The sequence below is a fragment of the Manduca sexta genome, chromosome 16 (assembly GCF_014839805.1).
Source record: "Manduca sexta isolate Smith_Timp_Sample1 chromosome 16, JHU_Msex_v1.0, whole genome shotgun sequence".
Taxonomy (NCBI): Eukaryota; Metazoa; Arthropoda; class Insecta; order Lepidoptera; family Sphingidae; genus Manduca; species Manduca sexta.
In genome coordinates, this window is record NC_051130.1 from 3409896 (window position 1) to 3428840 (window position 18945).

Below are 18945 nucleotides of genomic sequence, written 5' to 3' on the forward strand. Positions count from 1 at the left end.
ATAAATATCAGATTGAATGATTCCTAAGTAAATAAAGATTTATTGTACGCGGAAAGCGTAAAGCAGAAGTAAAGTTACGATTCCCATTACCGACAGGCTGAGGGTTCGCGCGGACGTGGATTTTATTGATGACTTCTTACCGAATGAAGGGTTTCTTCGGCCTGTGATGAATTCGGACCACGTTTTCCTCAGTATTTGTCACTTGTTTTATGTGATTTGAAAGTGTGTTGCTGGATCTGATTTATTAGGACGTTAACTTTCTTTGTTTTTATTTGTACGTGTCATTTCTATTTGATTTTTGAAAACTTATAGAAAATACATTGAAATAAACGATTTCAGGCCGCTGATGATGACGATGTAACGATACATTGAATAATGGTAAATTATAGGTTTAACTGCAAATAATTTCATGATTCATATTCTACTGATTGAAGTGATATGACAATTCAGAATGCGGGCACAAGAAAAATTGCAATAAAATTACTAATTAACTTTTATTTCAATTATAAATAGATATTTCATGCAAAACGGGTTTATGTTAATAATTATTCGCTAACAGAGTTCCACTCCAACAAATAACTTATACCTATGATTCTATTGACACAGCATAATATAACTTTATATTATATCTATGTATAAATAATATGATTGCACATTTACAGTGTTACAGGACTTTAATTTAAGAATACTAAAGATTCACTTTTCATTATGTCATGAATGACATGTAACCTAAAATTTTCCGCATATCAGAATATCGAATGAACCACGCGCTGTCAAAGTTCCGGTACTTGAGTACATGTATTAAGTTATACAGTAACAAATAGATTAATTGTCTCATAATCATAAACAAGCAATGAAATGACAGCTTGCTGCTGCATTTCCTATACACGGCTCAAGTTACTTATTGTAAATTGTTATGTCCAAGAAGATACGTATGTGGTTTCATTTAGTAATGCGATGTCAAAATGACCTTGTATACATAATAGAAACCAGCCTAGTACACTTTCTACCTGTTGAGGACCGGCCTCTTCTACTACTAAGAGGAATTCAGGCCTTAGTCCACCACGCTGACCTACTGCTACTTGACAGACTGCACATACCTTCGAAATTCTTAGATATTGTTGTTTGATTGTTTCATTCATTAACATACATACGTAACTTCGAGAAGTCAGCAGCGTTTTATATGCTGAAGGAATCTTCGAAGACCTCATCAAGTGATCTACGAGCTAACATAAACAATTTGTTGAAAAGTGCCAAAGATTAAGCAACATGTCACATGACAAGTTTATTGGTTGGTTACAATAATATCAGCCCTGTATTATATACTGTCCCACTGTTGGGCAAGGGCTTCCTCTACTACTGAGAGGGAACAGGGCTAAGTCCACCACGCTGGCCTAGTGCGGGTTGGTAGACTTCACACACCCTCGAAAATTCCTTATAGAGAATTTCTCAGGTATGCAGGTTTCCTCACGAAGTTTTCCTTCAATCAATTCAATATTCTTGGTTACAAACTGGTGCGGAATTGTTTTAATTGACATCATGCTTGAAAGGATCTGGTGTGGTGATGAGTGTGGAAGGTGAGAGGCCGTTCAGCTGGGCTTGGAAGAGTACGTCGTTGATCAGCTTCTCTGCCAGGACCCTCATATTAGGCGGCAGGTACCGTAGCTTGGCTGCGACGTTTATACCTAGAGGCAGAAGATTTGAGCATTATTTTGTGTTACTAACTGATCTCTGAAAGCAATTTTGTAAGTATCATAGCAATTGTACAGTATTAATAGTAAATATTTATCATCAAGCCTGAACAAAGAAAGTCTGCAAGTTAACTACGAAACGGCTCATAGATGTGAGTGATAGCTTGATGACGCCCTACAAAGCCGAAATTAATCATCAAAATCCAAAGTATAGTATACTGAGAGACGACCCTACTGCCGCGCTGGGTCATATTGCACAGGTGCATTTACAGTCGCAAGGAGAAAATAAGGTCGCCGGAAAAAATATCGCTACATCTTTTTTTTATTAAACGAAACTCTTTTTTATAGGAAAGAAGGACGTAGGTTGATTTTCGGTCCTGCTTATAGTGTACGAACTTTGCTATGCTGGAAATTACCTATAGCATCATATTCATCTTCGACTTCGGTGTAATGTCGTTTCATCTTCGAAGTGCCCTGATCCTCATCAAATGAGATGTATCGTTTGGAGGTAGATGAGGATTCATCCACTTCTACCATGTTGTTGGTCACGTTGAAGTCGTCCGCGTAGTCTATGCCGCCTTCGAAGGGATGACCCTCGTCATCTTGTTCTTCTTCAGATCCCTAGGGAAGAGATATAAATCTAAATGAATAAGTGGGATAAAGTTTCTACTGGTGGTAGGATATTTGTATCTGCCCATGCAGAGACCATCGTGTAACAGAAAACCCGTCATAGTGAACCATGTAAACGTGTCCGAGATCAGCCTTTGTATGTCCGATTGTGAACAATGGTATTAGTCATAATTGTGTTTAAATATGATTTATTCACACTGATTTAGGTAAAGTTTGCCAACTTTGCCATTTTTATTGTATGCGTTTATTTTTTCAGGGACGGTTCCGCGCCGCTATCTTAGTGCAACAAGATACCCATATCCGCCGAAAAAGGCCACCGCGAGTTTTAATTAGTATGCCGATGTAGGATATAACAGGGTTACGGACTCAGTCCACTGCGCGCTTAGATGATGATATAGAGATGGATATTTCTGCCTTTAAAATTTCGTCATATTAAATTTTAAAGGCCGAAATATCCATGATTATTAATTATTTTTACGTTTTTCTTTCAACTGCGAGAACTAATCACTAACTAGACGTGAATTTAAATTCTTTACTTGCCAATACTTGTTTAGTTACCCAGATTAAAGCCGAAACAAAATGTATGAAAATGGACCTTGAGCTACCACCTTAAATTATATCTAACTATACCTAGTTCAAAAATTCTTTCACAAATACAGACCTACAACTGTTTCTAATCAACTTAGTCTATATTTTATATGAATTTAAATTCTTTTAGTCCGGGAAAAAACTATAACGCGCAGTCCCCGACAAAATCTAATTATACTCAGTTATACACACATTTTCGGCATAATAAGGCTCAAGGCAAAGACGCGAATTCTCTCAATTCCATTGTAAATACATATAATTCCATGTACTTTGCCGCACGGTCTACGGCTATGTTTCTTTCATCTCTGTACAGTAAATAATAAGCGGAATTGAGTCAAGAACCAATTAGTAGAAGGGTCCGTGGACTGCGTTGTTACCCGTATTAAAGTGTGCGCAACTCACTGAAATCTGAATTTCAATGAAATAGCAACTAGACTAGAACTAGATGCTGCGATAGTCTAGTTTGGTGAGGACTGGCAAGACGAATGTCTGCAGGTTCTAAACCTAAGAGCACACACCTCTGACTTCTCTAAAATGATGTGTGTATTCTTTGTGAATAATAGTAAGTTTTTGGCATAATGTTAAAGGTAAAGACGAGTAGGCTGTATCATTTGTTAATTTCAAAATGACCCTGTATAGACAATATAAAATAAAGATTTTAAATCATAGATGTGACAAATAAAAGCTTATGTAAAAAATCAATAACTCAAATAATAAGGTTAATTATAACGATTATAATTGGTAAAGCTTCATTCACAACACTAGAACACAACTAGGTCACATGATTTCAACATGGTTTGGATAAGGTTGGTTTATCAATGGGCTGTTTAAATCAAACAATGTACATACGATTACCACCCGCGGCGCTTTGATACATGATACGACTGTGTTAATTGGTTAACTAGATATGTTAGACTTGTTTCTGCTCACGGCTCCCCATGCGTATAAATCTGGGAATTAGTAAAAATCTATTTAAGGATAACGCATTAGTGAAACAATTTTTAAAATCGTAATACGTTCAAACAAATAAGTAAACGATCTCTTTGTTTATCTTAGTTTTGAGATTGTCTGTTTACTATCAAACAGAACTCTAGAATCGTGCTTAGGTATATAATAATATCATCACTGCATTATATACTGTCCCACTATTGGGCACGGGCCTCCTCTACTACTGAGAAGGATTGAGCCTTCATCCATGCTGGTCTAGTGCGGATTGGTAGACTTTACATACCCTCAACATTCCTTTAGAGAATTTCTCAGGCAGGTTTTGCCCAAGATGTTTTCCGTCACCGTTAAAGCAAGCGATAATTCAAAAAGAATACACAAATAATTTTAGAAAAGTCGGAGGTGTGTGCCCTTGGGTTTTGAACCTGCGCACATTCGTCTCGGCAGTCCGTTCCACAACCAACTAGGCTGTCGTTACTTGGAATCGTGCTTGGTGAAAGTCAATAAGCCCAACCCCGGTTACATGGGACTTCATATAGCCAAAATGCCGATGTTACATCCATAACCTCTGTCTACAATCCAAATCCGTTCAGCGGTTACTGGATTTACATCTAACAAACATCCAAAAATTTCACATTCATATTTATAACTAACTAGCTCTTGCTCGCTGCTTCGCCCGCGTGAAGGAATTTTCCTTGATAAAAGTCTCACTATATAATTTCCCGGGATAGAAAACCTATTACCTTTCCAGGGTCTTAAATTATATTCCAAATTTCATAAAAATCAGATCAGTAGATTTTGAGAAAATCGATAACATACAGACAGACAGGAAAGGGGAGTTTGTATTATAATATATATAGATATAAGTATTAGTAAGAATAAAAGAGATTTCCATAAAATATAACCAGGAATTTTATGCTGCGGTCGTCGTGTAATTTCTCCCATCAGTTGTAAATCTATCCCAGTTAGATAAATAGGTTGTGCTAATCCAATTAGTTGATTGGCGCGAGCTTGGTTGTACATGAGATCCATTGTCCTCCATGGAATCGTGATTATCTGTTGTTTTATTTTATAATTTGTTGTAGATTCAGATAGTTACTGTTGTGCATTGATAATAATACTGACCATATTCTCTTTTCTTAACCATCTATTCGAAGTTACGTGAAAAAGGTTATAATTTTTATTTGTGTAGCTTTAAATTGCTGGTCCTAAGATATTTGTATCAACCGAAATAGCGACCATCGTCGGCTAAGTGTAGTGTGTCGCGTTTCGGGACTAGTCTGTGTATTTCCGCTATCATTTCCGATAAAATTGTGTCGACTAGCGAAGGATAATCTTCTCTCATCAATCAACATTCTATCTGGTCCCTTCTCCACTTGCCATCAGACGCAGTCGGGTGTCCTTCGCCGAATAAAAAAGTAACAAAAATTATAAACTTTAAGCGCAACTAACAACCACTTCAAAATTGAAATCTAGACTCCGACACAGTAACATTTTGTAGTACAAGATAAAAGTGTTGATGAATACTTTGTTCATTGAGATGTAATTATTATCCGACGTCGAGCTGTTATCTTCAGACGAGACGACGTTATCTTGGCCTTAATAGACTCGTAGTTTCATAATACGTGTTATATTCTAACGAGTAGAAATATGAGTAATGCGCATTACCAAGAAATTACACGATCTTACCTCTAATCCATATTTGATAGCGGTATGAATATTTTAGCCAATTTCGAAGGTCCAAAATAGTAATTACTGAAGAACACACATCTGTTTGCTTTGGCTTTTAATATAAGCTGTTGCTAGCGGCGTCCTTTTCTACAAAACAAATCCAATTATCTACCTATTCGGGACAATTAATAGTCTACCATTTTTCAGAACTTTGTCCATGGGTAAACTAAATTTGACCCAAATCTATACAACGCTTCCTGTGTCTGAAAATCCGTCTCCTCAAACTTTCCAACTACTTATAATATTGGTAGAACCTTAAGATTTTGAAGGATTAAAATATATTTCAGTGTACAGCTCATCAATTTTTTTTATATACCATTAGCACGGCAAAGTGGCTTACTGAATTATTAGGTGAAACCCAAAGAAATATCGATCGGCAACAGATTTAAACATCCCTAGACGGCGGGCACGATAATGCCAGGCTTTTTTTTTTGCGGAAAAAAAACGTATTCTCCCTACCACCACTTGGAAGGTCAGTGGAACAGTTAGTCAACGATCTTACGGCCCAAAGTCGACACCCGGGAGTATAGGATCATCCGAGCGAGCATTGGAACAAATCCCTAACCCATGTATACCCTACACCGGCATACCAACCAAAACCCGCGGTGGCTTTCTTCGGCGTATACGGGATGCCCCCGGAGTATCTTGTACTAAGGTAGCTGCTCGGAACCGTCCCTGATAGTTATGCTAGCCTGCCTAACTGGTTCTTCATGCTTCGTCCAAATCACATGTCCACATTGTTACAGATCAAAACTAGCCGTGCTGAACAACCGGCACGCGTACTTCCTGCTAGTCGACAACGGGTCCGTCGGCCGCTATGGAGCTGAGATCGTCCTCCGAAGAAAACTGGAGAAATACATCGCTGCGCAAAAACTACATCCTTGTGAGTAGATCTGTTAAAGTTTTGAAAACGCTTACAAGATAGATGGGGGATGATACTTCTTCTTTTATATTATGGCAGTCATCGTTTATTTATCGTTGATTTTTAAAATGAAATAGTAGCTGATACAATACAAAACAAAAAGACACTAAAAAATCAGGTGATCAAAAAAACTCATTTCCAAATTTGGCTGAGGCTTTGCATGAAGACCTAACTTTATTAGTGATATTTTGCCAAAAATAGTACGAACTACGCAAAAAAAGTACATAAAAAGCAGACACATCCGAAAACCTTCTCTATTGTAGTGTAGACTTAGAAATTGGCTTTAGTAGTTTAAAATAATTTTACAACGGTGAAATACAGTTGGTATTTTTATAACAAACAATTCAATGACAATATCAAACTTAGTTTGAGAGTTATTACCGCCATAAAGGGCTATAAAATGTGCTTCCCCTACATAACTTGCCTATACCCGCAACACCCACATAACCCGTAACCCACACTCAAACTCTGACTTTACTTAGTTCAAGATTAATTTTAGGGCCCGGATATGAAGCCATGTTAACCGTTTATCTTCTGACCGCTTCTAGAAATTTCCTTTGCCGTTTAATTTGACTTGTACGGAAACTTGCGACGGGGTTTTCAGCTTCTTATATTATTATAACTCTAACTTACTTTACATAATATCAAGAAGTAATGGACTACAACATTTTTTAAATACATTTATTAAAACTGTTATATTATTCAAAATCTAACGGAAGATTTTTAAAATCTACGCAATAATAAGTTACAAAGGTTTGAAATTTGGTTGAAGCGGTAGCTGACCAATAGCAGTAATAGCAAATTGTGACGTCATCAAGTGTTAGCGGCCATAACTAGCCCTCATTTTGCTCACAATAATATTCCAAATATGAATAAATGCTTTATTTTTCAACCAATTTTGATACTGATTTCACGGAATATCTTTTTCGTATTATTACCTGTTACATGTAAATAAATTACAAAATCAAACATAGGAAACTAACCTATTACAAAATAAAATATGAATATATTCCAATGTCTCAGGGTGAAGAACACTGTCTATTATGATTGAGAGTTCACAGTAATCTTATTATTTATGTACTAATGCCTGCTCTTAACGAGATACGAGGTTTACTCGTCTCGTCATTCGGACGTAAAACTCCACTGCAATAAGTGTCGAATGGACATGTCCCCTGAGATACCTTTTGTCGGTAGCCGAAATTGCAATTCGTGCCCGATAACGTCGATTGACTCGTCTCCAGGGTGGAAATAAGCCCGCCGAAACTAATAGCTGCATTCTCTATCTACTATCTACTGTTACAGGTGATCTTTTTATAAACATATATTTATTTAAAAACAAAGTAATTACGCATAATTTGTGCAGTAAATTTATATATATTCTTGTAGCTTTCGATTTGTACGTTTTTATATGTGTAGAGCCAATAAATTGAACAAATTATTGCCAATCATTTTCTCGCATTTACGCTATTAAGAAAATTACAGGATTTTTTTCTTCACAAATACAATGTTGTCACAACTATGTAAAGTTAATAATATGTCCACTATGTCATGCATTACGTCCAATCTTTTTGAAACTTGCAATAGTTCATCTAAACTTTGTTAACACAAAGCATGATTCAATTAATTCTTGATAACCAATCAAAAATTAAATGTCTCAGTCATCATTTACAAAAATAAGAAATAGGTACGGTTAATACGGTTTATAGTTATGTAGACGTTTACCTTATCATAATATTATGCAAATACGTAAACGATAATGTTAAAACTTAATTATAAAAAGAGAGCGCAAACAAGCGATCGTCACACTGCGCACACAATCAATGTTTGCCGAAGTATCAGTGTCTACTCGACGACTGCAAACGAACACAAAACAATGCAACACTGTGTACTCACCGCTGCGGGCTCCGGCGAGCCGCCTTCCTTAAACTTGTACCCATTCTCCTCGTGTTTAAAGATAAACGAAAACAGATCGTAATACCATAGGTGTGGAGTATAAACTTCGTCCTCGCAACTCGCCTTCCTACGACTATCTTGCACGCGCTTGAACTCTCGCCGCACACAGGCGCGCAGACTTTCAATCTTTCTCAAAACGTGCACTCGAGTCGCGCTTGGATCGGATTCTTGCACCAATTCAGTCAATTTTGTTATGCCGTCGTGCCGTTTCATTTTTATTTTGTAGGATGGACATTCTCTATCCCATAGACAGGGCAGATCTTTGTATAAAAGTATGAATTTTTGAGCAAACGCCGCGAGAACACGACATTGTTGTCGGCCATTTTGTTGGCTCGTACGTCGAGCGGCGCGGCACGCAGGTCACTGAGCGTGTTGGCCCAGCGAGCGGTGCGCGACGCGCGGCTCGATACCCCGCTCTCCTCTTCCTGCCGACCCATGTCTCGCCAACGATTATGCGCGTTGCCGACATCACATAAATGTTTGCACACAAAAGAATTCTAAGTTCGTTTTATTTTAAATTTTAGAATAAATGTATTCGAATTTTGAAATAAATAAATCTGATTTAGATTTGCTAAATTCGCATTGGTAAATTTACTGCATAAATTATTTACATCTATTTGTAAAATACAACTCTATTCGCTGAGGAGTGCTGACCTCATGTTTTCCCTCATTAAAGCGACCTACAGTGCCCGAGGGAATAGAAAACGAAATAATTTGTACCTGTGGCACTAATGAAGTTTTATGCTTATACCAAGTTTGTTGAATTCCATGTATCCTTCTTACATGTCATAATTTTTATTATACAACTGTATGGGTAGAGTTTGATCATTTCCATTACGAATTTTTATTATTAACATGATATTTATAAATCCAAAACCTATAAAAAACAATTTTTCAATGTCCAAGTAAGTTGGACCGGGGTTAAACCATTCCCAAATTTTGGACTTAAGTGGCAACTTTGTACGTTCAGTGTGATTACCGATTTTACTAAAACCGCATCCCTTTCATTAAAGGTCGGGCCGGTGACAATCGTTAGCCATTAAGTGACCTTTCTTTTGTTTTCCTAACATAATTTAACCTAACCTTGTGCTTGTATTGTACAGGTATCTCATAATAGTTACACATTTCATATTTGATTAAAATTTTTGGGTTATGACTATATTTCAATTAAATTGGGTAAGATTTTTTCAATGCGTTATTCGAACGCTAAATGATCACTTAGAGATAATATTCTGACATAAAAGTCCACTGATTTCCACACACGGTGGAAATCTTCAAGGATTGCGACCGCCTAAAGCGCTCACACAGAAGTCCGGTGTGTTTGTTACCTAGCCTTTGTCAAGGTAAAAAACGTAATATTATGTTTAAAAAAAATAAACTGGAAATCAAAAACACCAAAAAACAATTTATATAGACACCTTCAAATTCATATATCGAACGCGTTTATAAACAAACATAAAAACTCCTTTCAATTTATATTTAACAATAATACACTTTGAAACAGACTTTAAAGGTGAGTGTGTAAGCGACGATTTATTACTCAATCTATAATCAATGCTACTTACATACATTTTATACCACATAAAACATATTATAAACATAAAATAAGCCAAACGACACCGTAACAGATTATTACAAATTAAATCGTTGACATGTAACGGAGTTTATAAAAGATTAATCTCAATAAAATTGAATTTTACAACTTAATTAGAATGGTGAAAAAATGACGCAATGTTAAGCCGCGGCTTGAGTCATAATCTAGCGATTTTACAGGCTTCTGATTTTAAGATTCAATTTTAGATTTCAGAAATTTGTTAACAAACAGATTTTATCGTTTGAGTTTTATATCGGAGTCATAGATATAAAAAAAGCAAACGCACCTGTATTTGGGAGACAATGTTTTAATTACTTTCTGCGTCTCAGACATCTTTAATGTTAAGTTGACGCCCGATTGTCCCTTGCTAGCTACATTAAAAAAAAAAAACAAAAAAGTTAACAAATATTAACTAGCGCAGGTAAGTCGGCAAATTTCGACTTTTATTAAAATTAATGTAAATTTGAAGGAATTAATGTTACATTAGGTCAATTGAGAAATTTTATTCACACCACATAAGATTATATTATTTTTCACACATATCTGTAAAACAGTGGCTAACACAATTGTGAGCCATTCCGAACTGCAACGAAGTCTGCTTCGTACTAAATTATAAATTACAGCGGAACTAGCGTATATTCCTATTTTAAAAGCTGGTGTTCAAAATGCGACCCAGCACTCATGTAGATACTAATATTTATGCATAATATATTACAACACCATGACAGTTAATACCAATGCGATGTTACACAAACAAAGAATTAATCTTAACAATTGGTTTCAATACATGAGCCATATGAATTCCACAGGTTGCATATAATATATCCAAGCTCTGGGATATAATATTGAGCAATTTTATATGTGGTCTGCAAATAGTTCTCATGTTAGATTCTACACAAATTCTACTTAAAAGGAAGACTGCAGGAATCGGGTTATCTAACCATTCGCCACTCTTCTTGACAATTTACATTTTTATGATTTTGATCCTTTACCTCAGATTAAAATTTGACAAATTTGTACCAAAACAAACTGTTTGGAATAAAACAAATTGCGCTCGCAGGATCTATCTAAATACTAGAGATTTGTTTGTGGTAAACCGAATTAAAGATACAAAATTGAAGGCTGAAAGTTTGAAGTTTTAATCATTTTAACCGCAGCAATTTTGCTATTTGGTATTTTGCTTTAATGAAGTTCATTGTTTTAAACGCTCTCAATTGTAATAAGAATTATTTTACAGTATTACTTTATATTTAAATTAAAACAAAAACATCTTGATTCTTAATAATAATACCAACCCTGTAGTATATAAGATAATTTTGAAGTTGCCTTATTATATAAAACTACATAGTCCTTTTCATTTCTGCTAACATTGTGCCAAGAATCATCTAGAAATAACGGAATATTTTCACCAAAAATCTGTTTTAATCACTGATTTTTTATCATTTTGTAGTTGAGTGCGACTATTGTATGCGTCGGTGTAATTTCTGGCTGATAGCATGATGTTGCCGCTGCGATAAATACTCTTAGAGTAGCAGTAATGGCATTAGAACATCTAAAATTAGAATTAATTTATATTGATATTTATTTGTTTGAAACTTTTTTATTTTACTAATTTTACTATTTTGTTTGTTTGAATAATTCACCCATATGTACTGCCCATTGTTGAGCTCAGACATCCTTTAGTACTGAAAGGGTTTAGTCCTTAGTTCACATACTATCGAAATTATTATAAAACTTTTCAGGTATGCAGGTTTCCTCACAATGTTTTCCTTCGTCGTTAAACCAAGCCATAATTTACAAAGAATACATACATAACTTTTTAGAACAATCATAGATGACAGTCTTGAGTTTTGAACCTGCGGACATTTGTCTGGGCAGTCCGTAACTCTCCCAAATAAAAATAAAAGTGCAAAGATTTTAGTCCGAGACAATCAGAACGACTTAAGTATGATTTTTAAAAATATTTACTTATATATATATATATATATATATATATATATATATATATATATATATATATATATATTATGGCAATACGCGGGAATTTCTAAATTGCAATAATAAAAAAAAATTGTCTTTGGTCGTAAATTAAGTTTATTTATTAGTTTTAGAAAAAAAAACATTCTATTCTAAAAATAATTATAAATAAACTTAAACAGTAATTAAGATAAATCAACCAAAATTATCTGTGATAAATCGTTTCAATTTTGCCACACGTGGTAGAGATCATAATTCCTAACCTTTGCAGTTTGCGCCAACTTCCGCGGGCATCCGCCCCTTAAATCCACAGTTGATGGCCATAAAAAGAGATTTAACGTGCCCACTATCTTTTGTAAAGGGAAATTGATAAAATACCTATACGGATAAAGTGTCGGCTCAAGTGATAAAAAATATATTGGCGAAAGTTATGGCAAGACGAGATTGGTTCTATTCGAAAAAAATGGCGTAGTATGAATGAATTTTACAGTTTGGCGTATAAGGTATGTTGAATTTATAGAACTTTGAGAAGTGTCCTTCAATTTATATAGATTATGGTTTGCCAGCATACGTGTTACCTTCTTCCTTTAATTGGGGTCCTTCAAGCGGAGCGTGAAGAAGCAATTATGCAGGCCGGCATGAATGTGGCGACCGTCCAGGGATGCTTGTATCTTTGCCGGTTTGTATTTTCTTTGGGCTTGAAGCCACCTTGCCAAAATCGGATAAATACAAAAAGAAATGAATAATCGTATGTTGAAATAAAACTATTTGTTGGATTTTATCGCGGTTTTCATGTTTTAATTTTCATCCAACGATTCAAGACTTTGCAGCATTCATGGTCACGGGGGCATAGTGTTAATGTCTAACATTCGCGTAAACATAAGAAATCATTTAACAATCGTATGCTATTTAGAATATAAAATAACAGATTATTTAACTGCGGTACATATAATTAAACTATTACACACAAAATTAAAGATTGTTGACGTCAAAATTTTCTGATTTCTTAATTTGTACTTCTATTATTACCAAGCGCTCCGAAAATACAGTATATACTACAAAGGATACATTATCATATTCAAAAAACTTTTTTTAAATAACCTCTGCTATCATGGTAATTTTTTTCATTATCTCAGAAATAATGATTCTCAACTTATAACACTTAGACTAAAGTAAACATATCCGACGCGCAGAACTCGAATACGATCAATTTTATTATAAAAACATTACGATGCTAACAAGAATGTAGAGTCTCATCGAAACTTTGTTCATAAAACTACGTGGCCTCCGAAAATATTTCTGTAATGGCATCGAACCAAATGAATTCAAAGAGAAAAACTTGAGTAAACGTATAAAATATCTGAGGTGTCTCTGAGTTCTCTCCGAGACTCATTTGAGATGTACGCAAGTTCATAGTAAAACGACATTTTACGCTCTGTATAAAAGTTTTTATATACATTTACTGAAATTGTATGATTGGATATTTTGTAACTTACAACGAATTCCACACACACATCACGCCTTTATCCTCCAAGGGTTAGGTAGAGATGCAACCAGGATACCCACGCCTGTATTCCGTCCAATAATGTCATAGAGCCCATCGCCATATCGGGCACAAATTCCAGGCTTCCGGATGTAGGGAACGAGCCTATCACCATATGGTGCACAAATTCCAAACTCTGGTGTGATACTGAGTAGAAAAACCCAAATATCACTTTGCCTGACCCGGGATTTGAACCCGAGTTTTCAGAACAGCGTCGTTATTTTAACGGATTTCTTGAAAAGAAAGTAATTATTTACTTATTCTCTTTGTAACGCTGTTAAATTCTTTTAGAATGTACTGTAACTAAATGAATATTTCCGGAGTTCCATTTATACAAGTCGGACTACTTCCCTTTATCGTAACAAACCAAAGCAAACAATGCGTTTCGGTTTTTATGTAACTTACGAAGTCCCAAGAGCTTCCCTCGTTTTTACATATTCTATGTAACCTACAGATAGAATTCGTAATGCAATGTAACTGTTGAATCAGGAAAATCTGTTTGGTTTTAATAACCTTTTTGTTTTAATTGAGGCTGAATGCATAACTCCGTGGCCTTGTTTCTTTAAACATTCATTTTAGACGAATGTCTAGAATAATGAGATGCGTTTATTAAGGTATTGTTAAAATAAAATTAAAGCATTTTTAAAAGCACTGTCGTCAAAATATGTCTATTTCTGCCGCGAAGCAGCAGTGTATAGTCACCGCTGTGTTCCGGTTTGAAGGACATTGTAGCCAGTGTAACAACTGGACATAATGTCTCAGGATGGCGAACGCAGTGGATAACAAATGGAACTAAATTTTATCCGAATTCATTCAGTTACGTTTACTGCTAACAAAGATTCATTTTGACAATCTTTCGCATTTATAACATGAAGTAAGGTTAGATAAGAAATAAGTTTCTAATAACCGTTAGTTATTCCCGAAAGAATTAAATATAATCCAAATCATTATTACCCTCATTTTCTCAATACATAAAGTGTAGTATTATAATAAAACTTTCAAAGGTACGTATTTTCGCACCTGTCAACATTTTATGCTCGGTAGGGAGCTTTATTTGTGATCGTAAAGCTTGCTACGTTTTTATGACGTTTTTATGACCTACTCCGGGCATCCGGGACCCTTGACTGAATACAGCCTCTTGGGGCATTTAGCAGCTTCGGAACTGGGGATGTCGGTTAATTCAAGAACTTGGTTTGATAATGAATGAATTTAGTAAGTATATGTGGAAGTCGATTAATTTGATTCGTATTTTGCTTTATTTATTTCTATTGCCAAGCTCTTGTGTTTCGCTTTGAAGATTGTGATTTTTTGAATTACTAGGTATCATTGGCGTAGCGTCTATACAATTCGATTCCTACCGGCTTCCCTTTTAAGTTTGACAATTTTTTTTTTCTGTTAATTAAGCCGCGATATATTAACTAAGGCAATGTTTTTTTGCCTCAGGTTACTTTTTGAAAAATTTTTACTCTGCCACTGCTAGGTATATTTTGACTCTCGATCGGTAGGTAGGTACCTGCTAGGTTAGGTTAGGTTGGATTTTTTTATTGAAATTCAATAAGTTTTAACAATTTTTTTTCGTTATTTCGAAAATTTGGTAGTGCTTTTATAACATACCGTAACTCTATGCCGAAATAATTGCTTCCCGAGATATATCTAGTATCTACACAATATGAAGCCGTCAGTAACAATAATTCATGCAAACCGAAGCATTGAGTTGGGTTTGTTCGAACGAACTTGCTTGCAAATCTAGATTTACATGGGACCTGTGAACCTAACTACGCTGTACGTATAGCCACTTTTAGTAGTAAAATAAAAGTTTTTAATCTATTACGTCACGAGTCAATCATTCAAAATCGTATTAAATGACCCTATTTTGAGCGTTAAATGAGAAGCTGTGTCCCGGATCGTAACCAAAATCTCGGGATTAGAAAAGTTGTGAGATTGTCCTAAGTGTCAACAAGTCAAGAGAAGCGACGTTGATGTTTGATTGGGGTTATGCCGAAAATCGAAACAAACCAACATATTTTATTTATTTCAAAAAAGGAAAATACTGTTGAAAATGGCACAGGATAAATACTTGATTTTTTTTTATTTTATCAGTTTTATTTTATCACACGATCAAGGTGTGGAAAAGGCGTTTAAAATTTATTTATTTATTTATTAAATTTAATACTAAATTACTTCAATAAAAATTTTGCTACCTTTATAGACTTATTTACTTAATGTTATTTTTTGTTATTGATATATTTCAGCAACAGTATCTTTTATTTAAAATATTACTGTAATGATTTTCATTTCACATAGATATTTTTTGTTCGTTTCCGATCTTCGCTTGGTTTCGATAATCAGCATAGCCATCCAAATATAGGAAGATGTCTTAGTCTATCAGTGGCCCGTCTGTAACAAGTCGAACGGAAAGCGTCATAGATAAGCACAGCGGCAAAGCTCAATACACCATCACTGGTATTCGATGTCAACCTCGATTCATGCAGCGATAACAAAGTGAGGAATGGACTTACTAGATTAGTCACGTGTTCAATTTCGAGCCAGATTTTTAGTAAAATGCAATTTTAGTTTTTTTAGTCAAATAATATTTTGAACGTTTTCCAACTTGCCTTCCTTTAAACCATTGATTCCCAAAGTGATCCAGGTGCACCCCCGGGGATCCACGGGAGACTCGACGGGGGTCTACGTTGGTGTGATGAAAAAATAGGGGTTCACAATTTGTAATCGCGGTTCACGCAAATTATCTGGGTTTGATAGTAAAGAACTAAAATGTTGGCTTGACTTGACCTATCAATGTAGGCAGATAATATTTAAAGAAGCTCAGCTACTGTTATCAGTAAAAACTTGTATATTCTGGGGAATTTTGTAGAAATTTAGCTGTAGGGAAGGTCCACCGATACCACCGAAATTTTGAAATACGTCTAGGATATAAAAAAAAGTTTGGGAACCTCTGCCTTAAACGGGACTTCTATAACTTTGTTATTTTTTAATAATTCATTAAATACGAATTAATTTAGGCATGCAAACTTTTTTATATTTCAAATATTATTTTCTCTAGTTAGTTTAGCTAAGAAGTTTAAAAATATTCTTTTTTAAATATTAACATTTCTCGTAACATTAAATAGTACTTAACCCAAAGGTTTAAGACATAAACTTGATCGAAATGCAAATCTTGTCCTGTAATTAAGGACTTTAAATACTTCATCATTAATCCGTTTACGTAATTTAGGAAGTTTGAATTTCATTAGAAATTTACAATCATAATTCCTAAGGATTATGAGTAACATTTCAAAGTAGCTTTATGTTTATTTAACTTGAGCATATTTTAGACTCAACAATAACAAAAAGCGGCGATAGCCTAGTTGGGTGTGGAACGGACTGCCGAGACGAATGTCCGCAGGTTCAAATCCCAAGGGCACACACCTCTGACTTTTCTAAAAAATCATGTGTGTATTCTTTGTGAATTTATCGTTCGCTTTAACGGTTGAAGGAAAACATCGTGAGGAAACCTGCACATCTGAGAAGTTCTCTATAGGAATTCGAAGGTGTGTGAAGTCTACCAATCCGCACTAGGCCAGCGTGGTGGACTAAGGCCTAATCCCTCTCAGTAGTAGAGGAGGCCCGTGCTCAGCAGTGGGCGAGTATATAATACAGGGCTGATATTATTATTAATAACAAAATGGTTATTTAATTTTCAAGTGTATGTTATTATTTTTTTTATATACTGCCACGGCAATATGACCCCACTGCACTTGATGGTAAGCGGAGGTAGAGTATCGAATGACGAGAGATGATTACCCCTTGCCAGTTGTCACAATTATGCCGGCCTGTTTGGATACACTGGCTGGCTGATCTTGGAATGCGACATACTTATGTGGGCCACTATGATGAGTTCTAACACCTTGTGTAGGGTGGTTGCTATGTGATATATAAAATATATCCTACCACCAGTTAAAATATATTAAAATAAATGAAATAGAAACAACGGTAAGTACTCTTAGAACCAGAACCTAACGAATCATTCGAATTATTCAAATGCAAGACCATTGGAGCACTTAGTAATAGTACATTTTATCTATTTCAATAATTATAGTTACAATTGAACCCCTTATCAAAGACAAGGTATTTCTTTGATCTCGAAATCCGTAAATTCGCCCACTATAACTAATTAACTTAGTAAGAATTGGTGCCGAAATTCCTTTGTTAATTTTCTTGTTAATTAAAATGTAATTAAAGGAAAACTGCTCGTATAAAGATGATCTTGAGGAAGTTAAACGCTGTTTTTTGTGTTTTTAATCTGTTTTCATACATGTTTTTTTATTATTTTGCTCGCGATTTCGCCGGCGTGAAAAAGTTTTTCCAGAATACTAGTCCTGCTTTATAGTATTCCGGGATGTAAAAATCGATAGAACTCAGGAATAATATAGCTATCCTATTAGTGAAAAAAAAACATTTGAGTAATTCCTGAGATTAGCGCGTTTAAACAAAGAAAAAACCTTCAGATTTATATAGTAATATAGATATAATAGTAATTTATTAGTCTACTACTTATATATTGTTTGTTCAACAGAATGCTTCATCCGGATATAATGTTTTGTATTTCATTTGTTGAACGCAATTTATTCTAAGAAGTTGAAAATGCAATATCCTGTCCTTTGAGAGCACGTTTTGCAATTTTTATCATAGTTCTTTATTCGAATAAGGTAGCCAAACCAGGTAGATATTGCGCATTATCTCTTTTTAACGTCAGCAACGTTGTCTTGTGACGTCATACCTTAGCACTCTCATCAGTTAATTAAGAGTTACCTCTTCAATCTGGTTGTAATCTTATAACTTTTAAATTTTCATATTTTTCTGCGCTATATTTAAGACTTTGATGAAAAAAGAAAAATGTAGTACTCTAGCGTGAAAATATCGGGTATAGGGTACTAACATAGCAGTGGCGACGGGTCCATATAACTCCTGCCGGCTTCCCTTTCGTAATCGAATAAAACAAATTCCAGATCATATCTTTACTCTTAAAATTATGAGGTATGAGGTAGGTATACTAACATAGCAGTGGCGAAGAATCCATAATCCGATTCCTACCGGCTTCCCTTTCATAATTGATGTAAAATCGAATAAATGAAATTCCAGACCGCATCTTTACTCTTAAAATGATGAGGTATTAAGTAGGTATACTAACATAGCAGTGGCAAAGGTTCTATAACCGGATTCCTACCGGCTTCCCTTTCGTTATTGAGGTAATCAAATAAAACAAATTCCAAGCCGCACCTTTACTCTTAAAATTATGAGGTATTAAGTATACTAATACCAGTGGCGAAGGTTCCATAACCCGATTCCTACCGGCTTCCCTTTCGTAATT

General features: G+C 35.1%; 1 protein-coding gene and 1 pseudogene across 8 annotated transcripts in view; one reads left to right on the top strand and one right to left on the bottom strand.

Moving 5' to 3' along the window:
• LOC115447351 (transient receptor potential cation channel trpm) overlaps positions 1 to 18945 on the top strand; it is a 266806-nt gene that overhangs the window by 198428 nt on the left and 49433 nt on the right. For all 8 annotated transcript variants that reach the window (XM_037439440.1, XM_037439437.1, XM_037439436.1 and 5 more), the window contains one exon: positions 6332 to 6468. In XM_037439440.1, the coding sequence (XP_037295337.1) occupies positions 6332 to 6468 (137 nt within the window). The remainder of the gene's footprint in view (positions 1 to 6331; positions 6469 to 18945) is intronic.
• LOC119189526 lies at positions 481 to 8783 on the bottom strand (annotated as a pseudogene).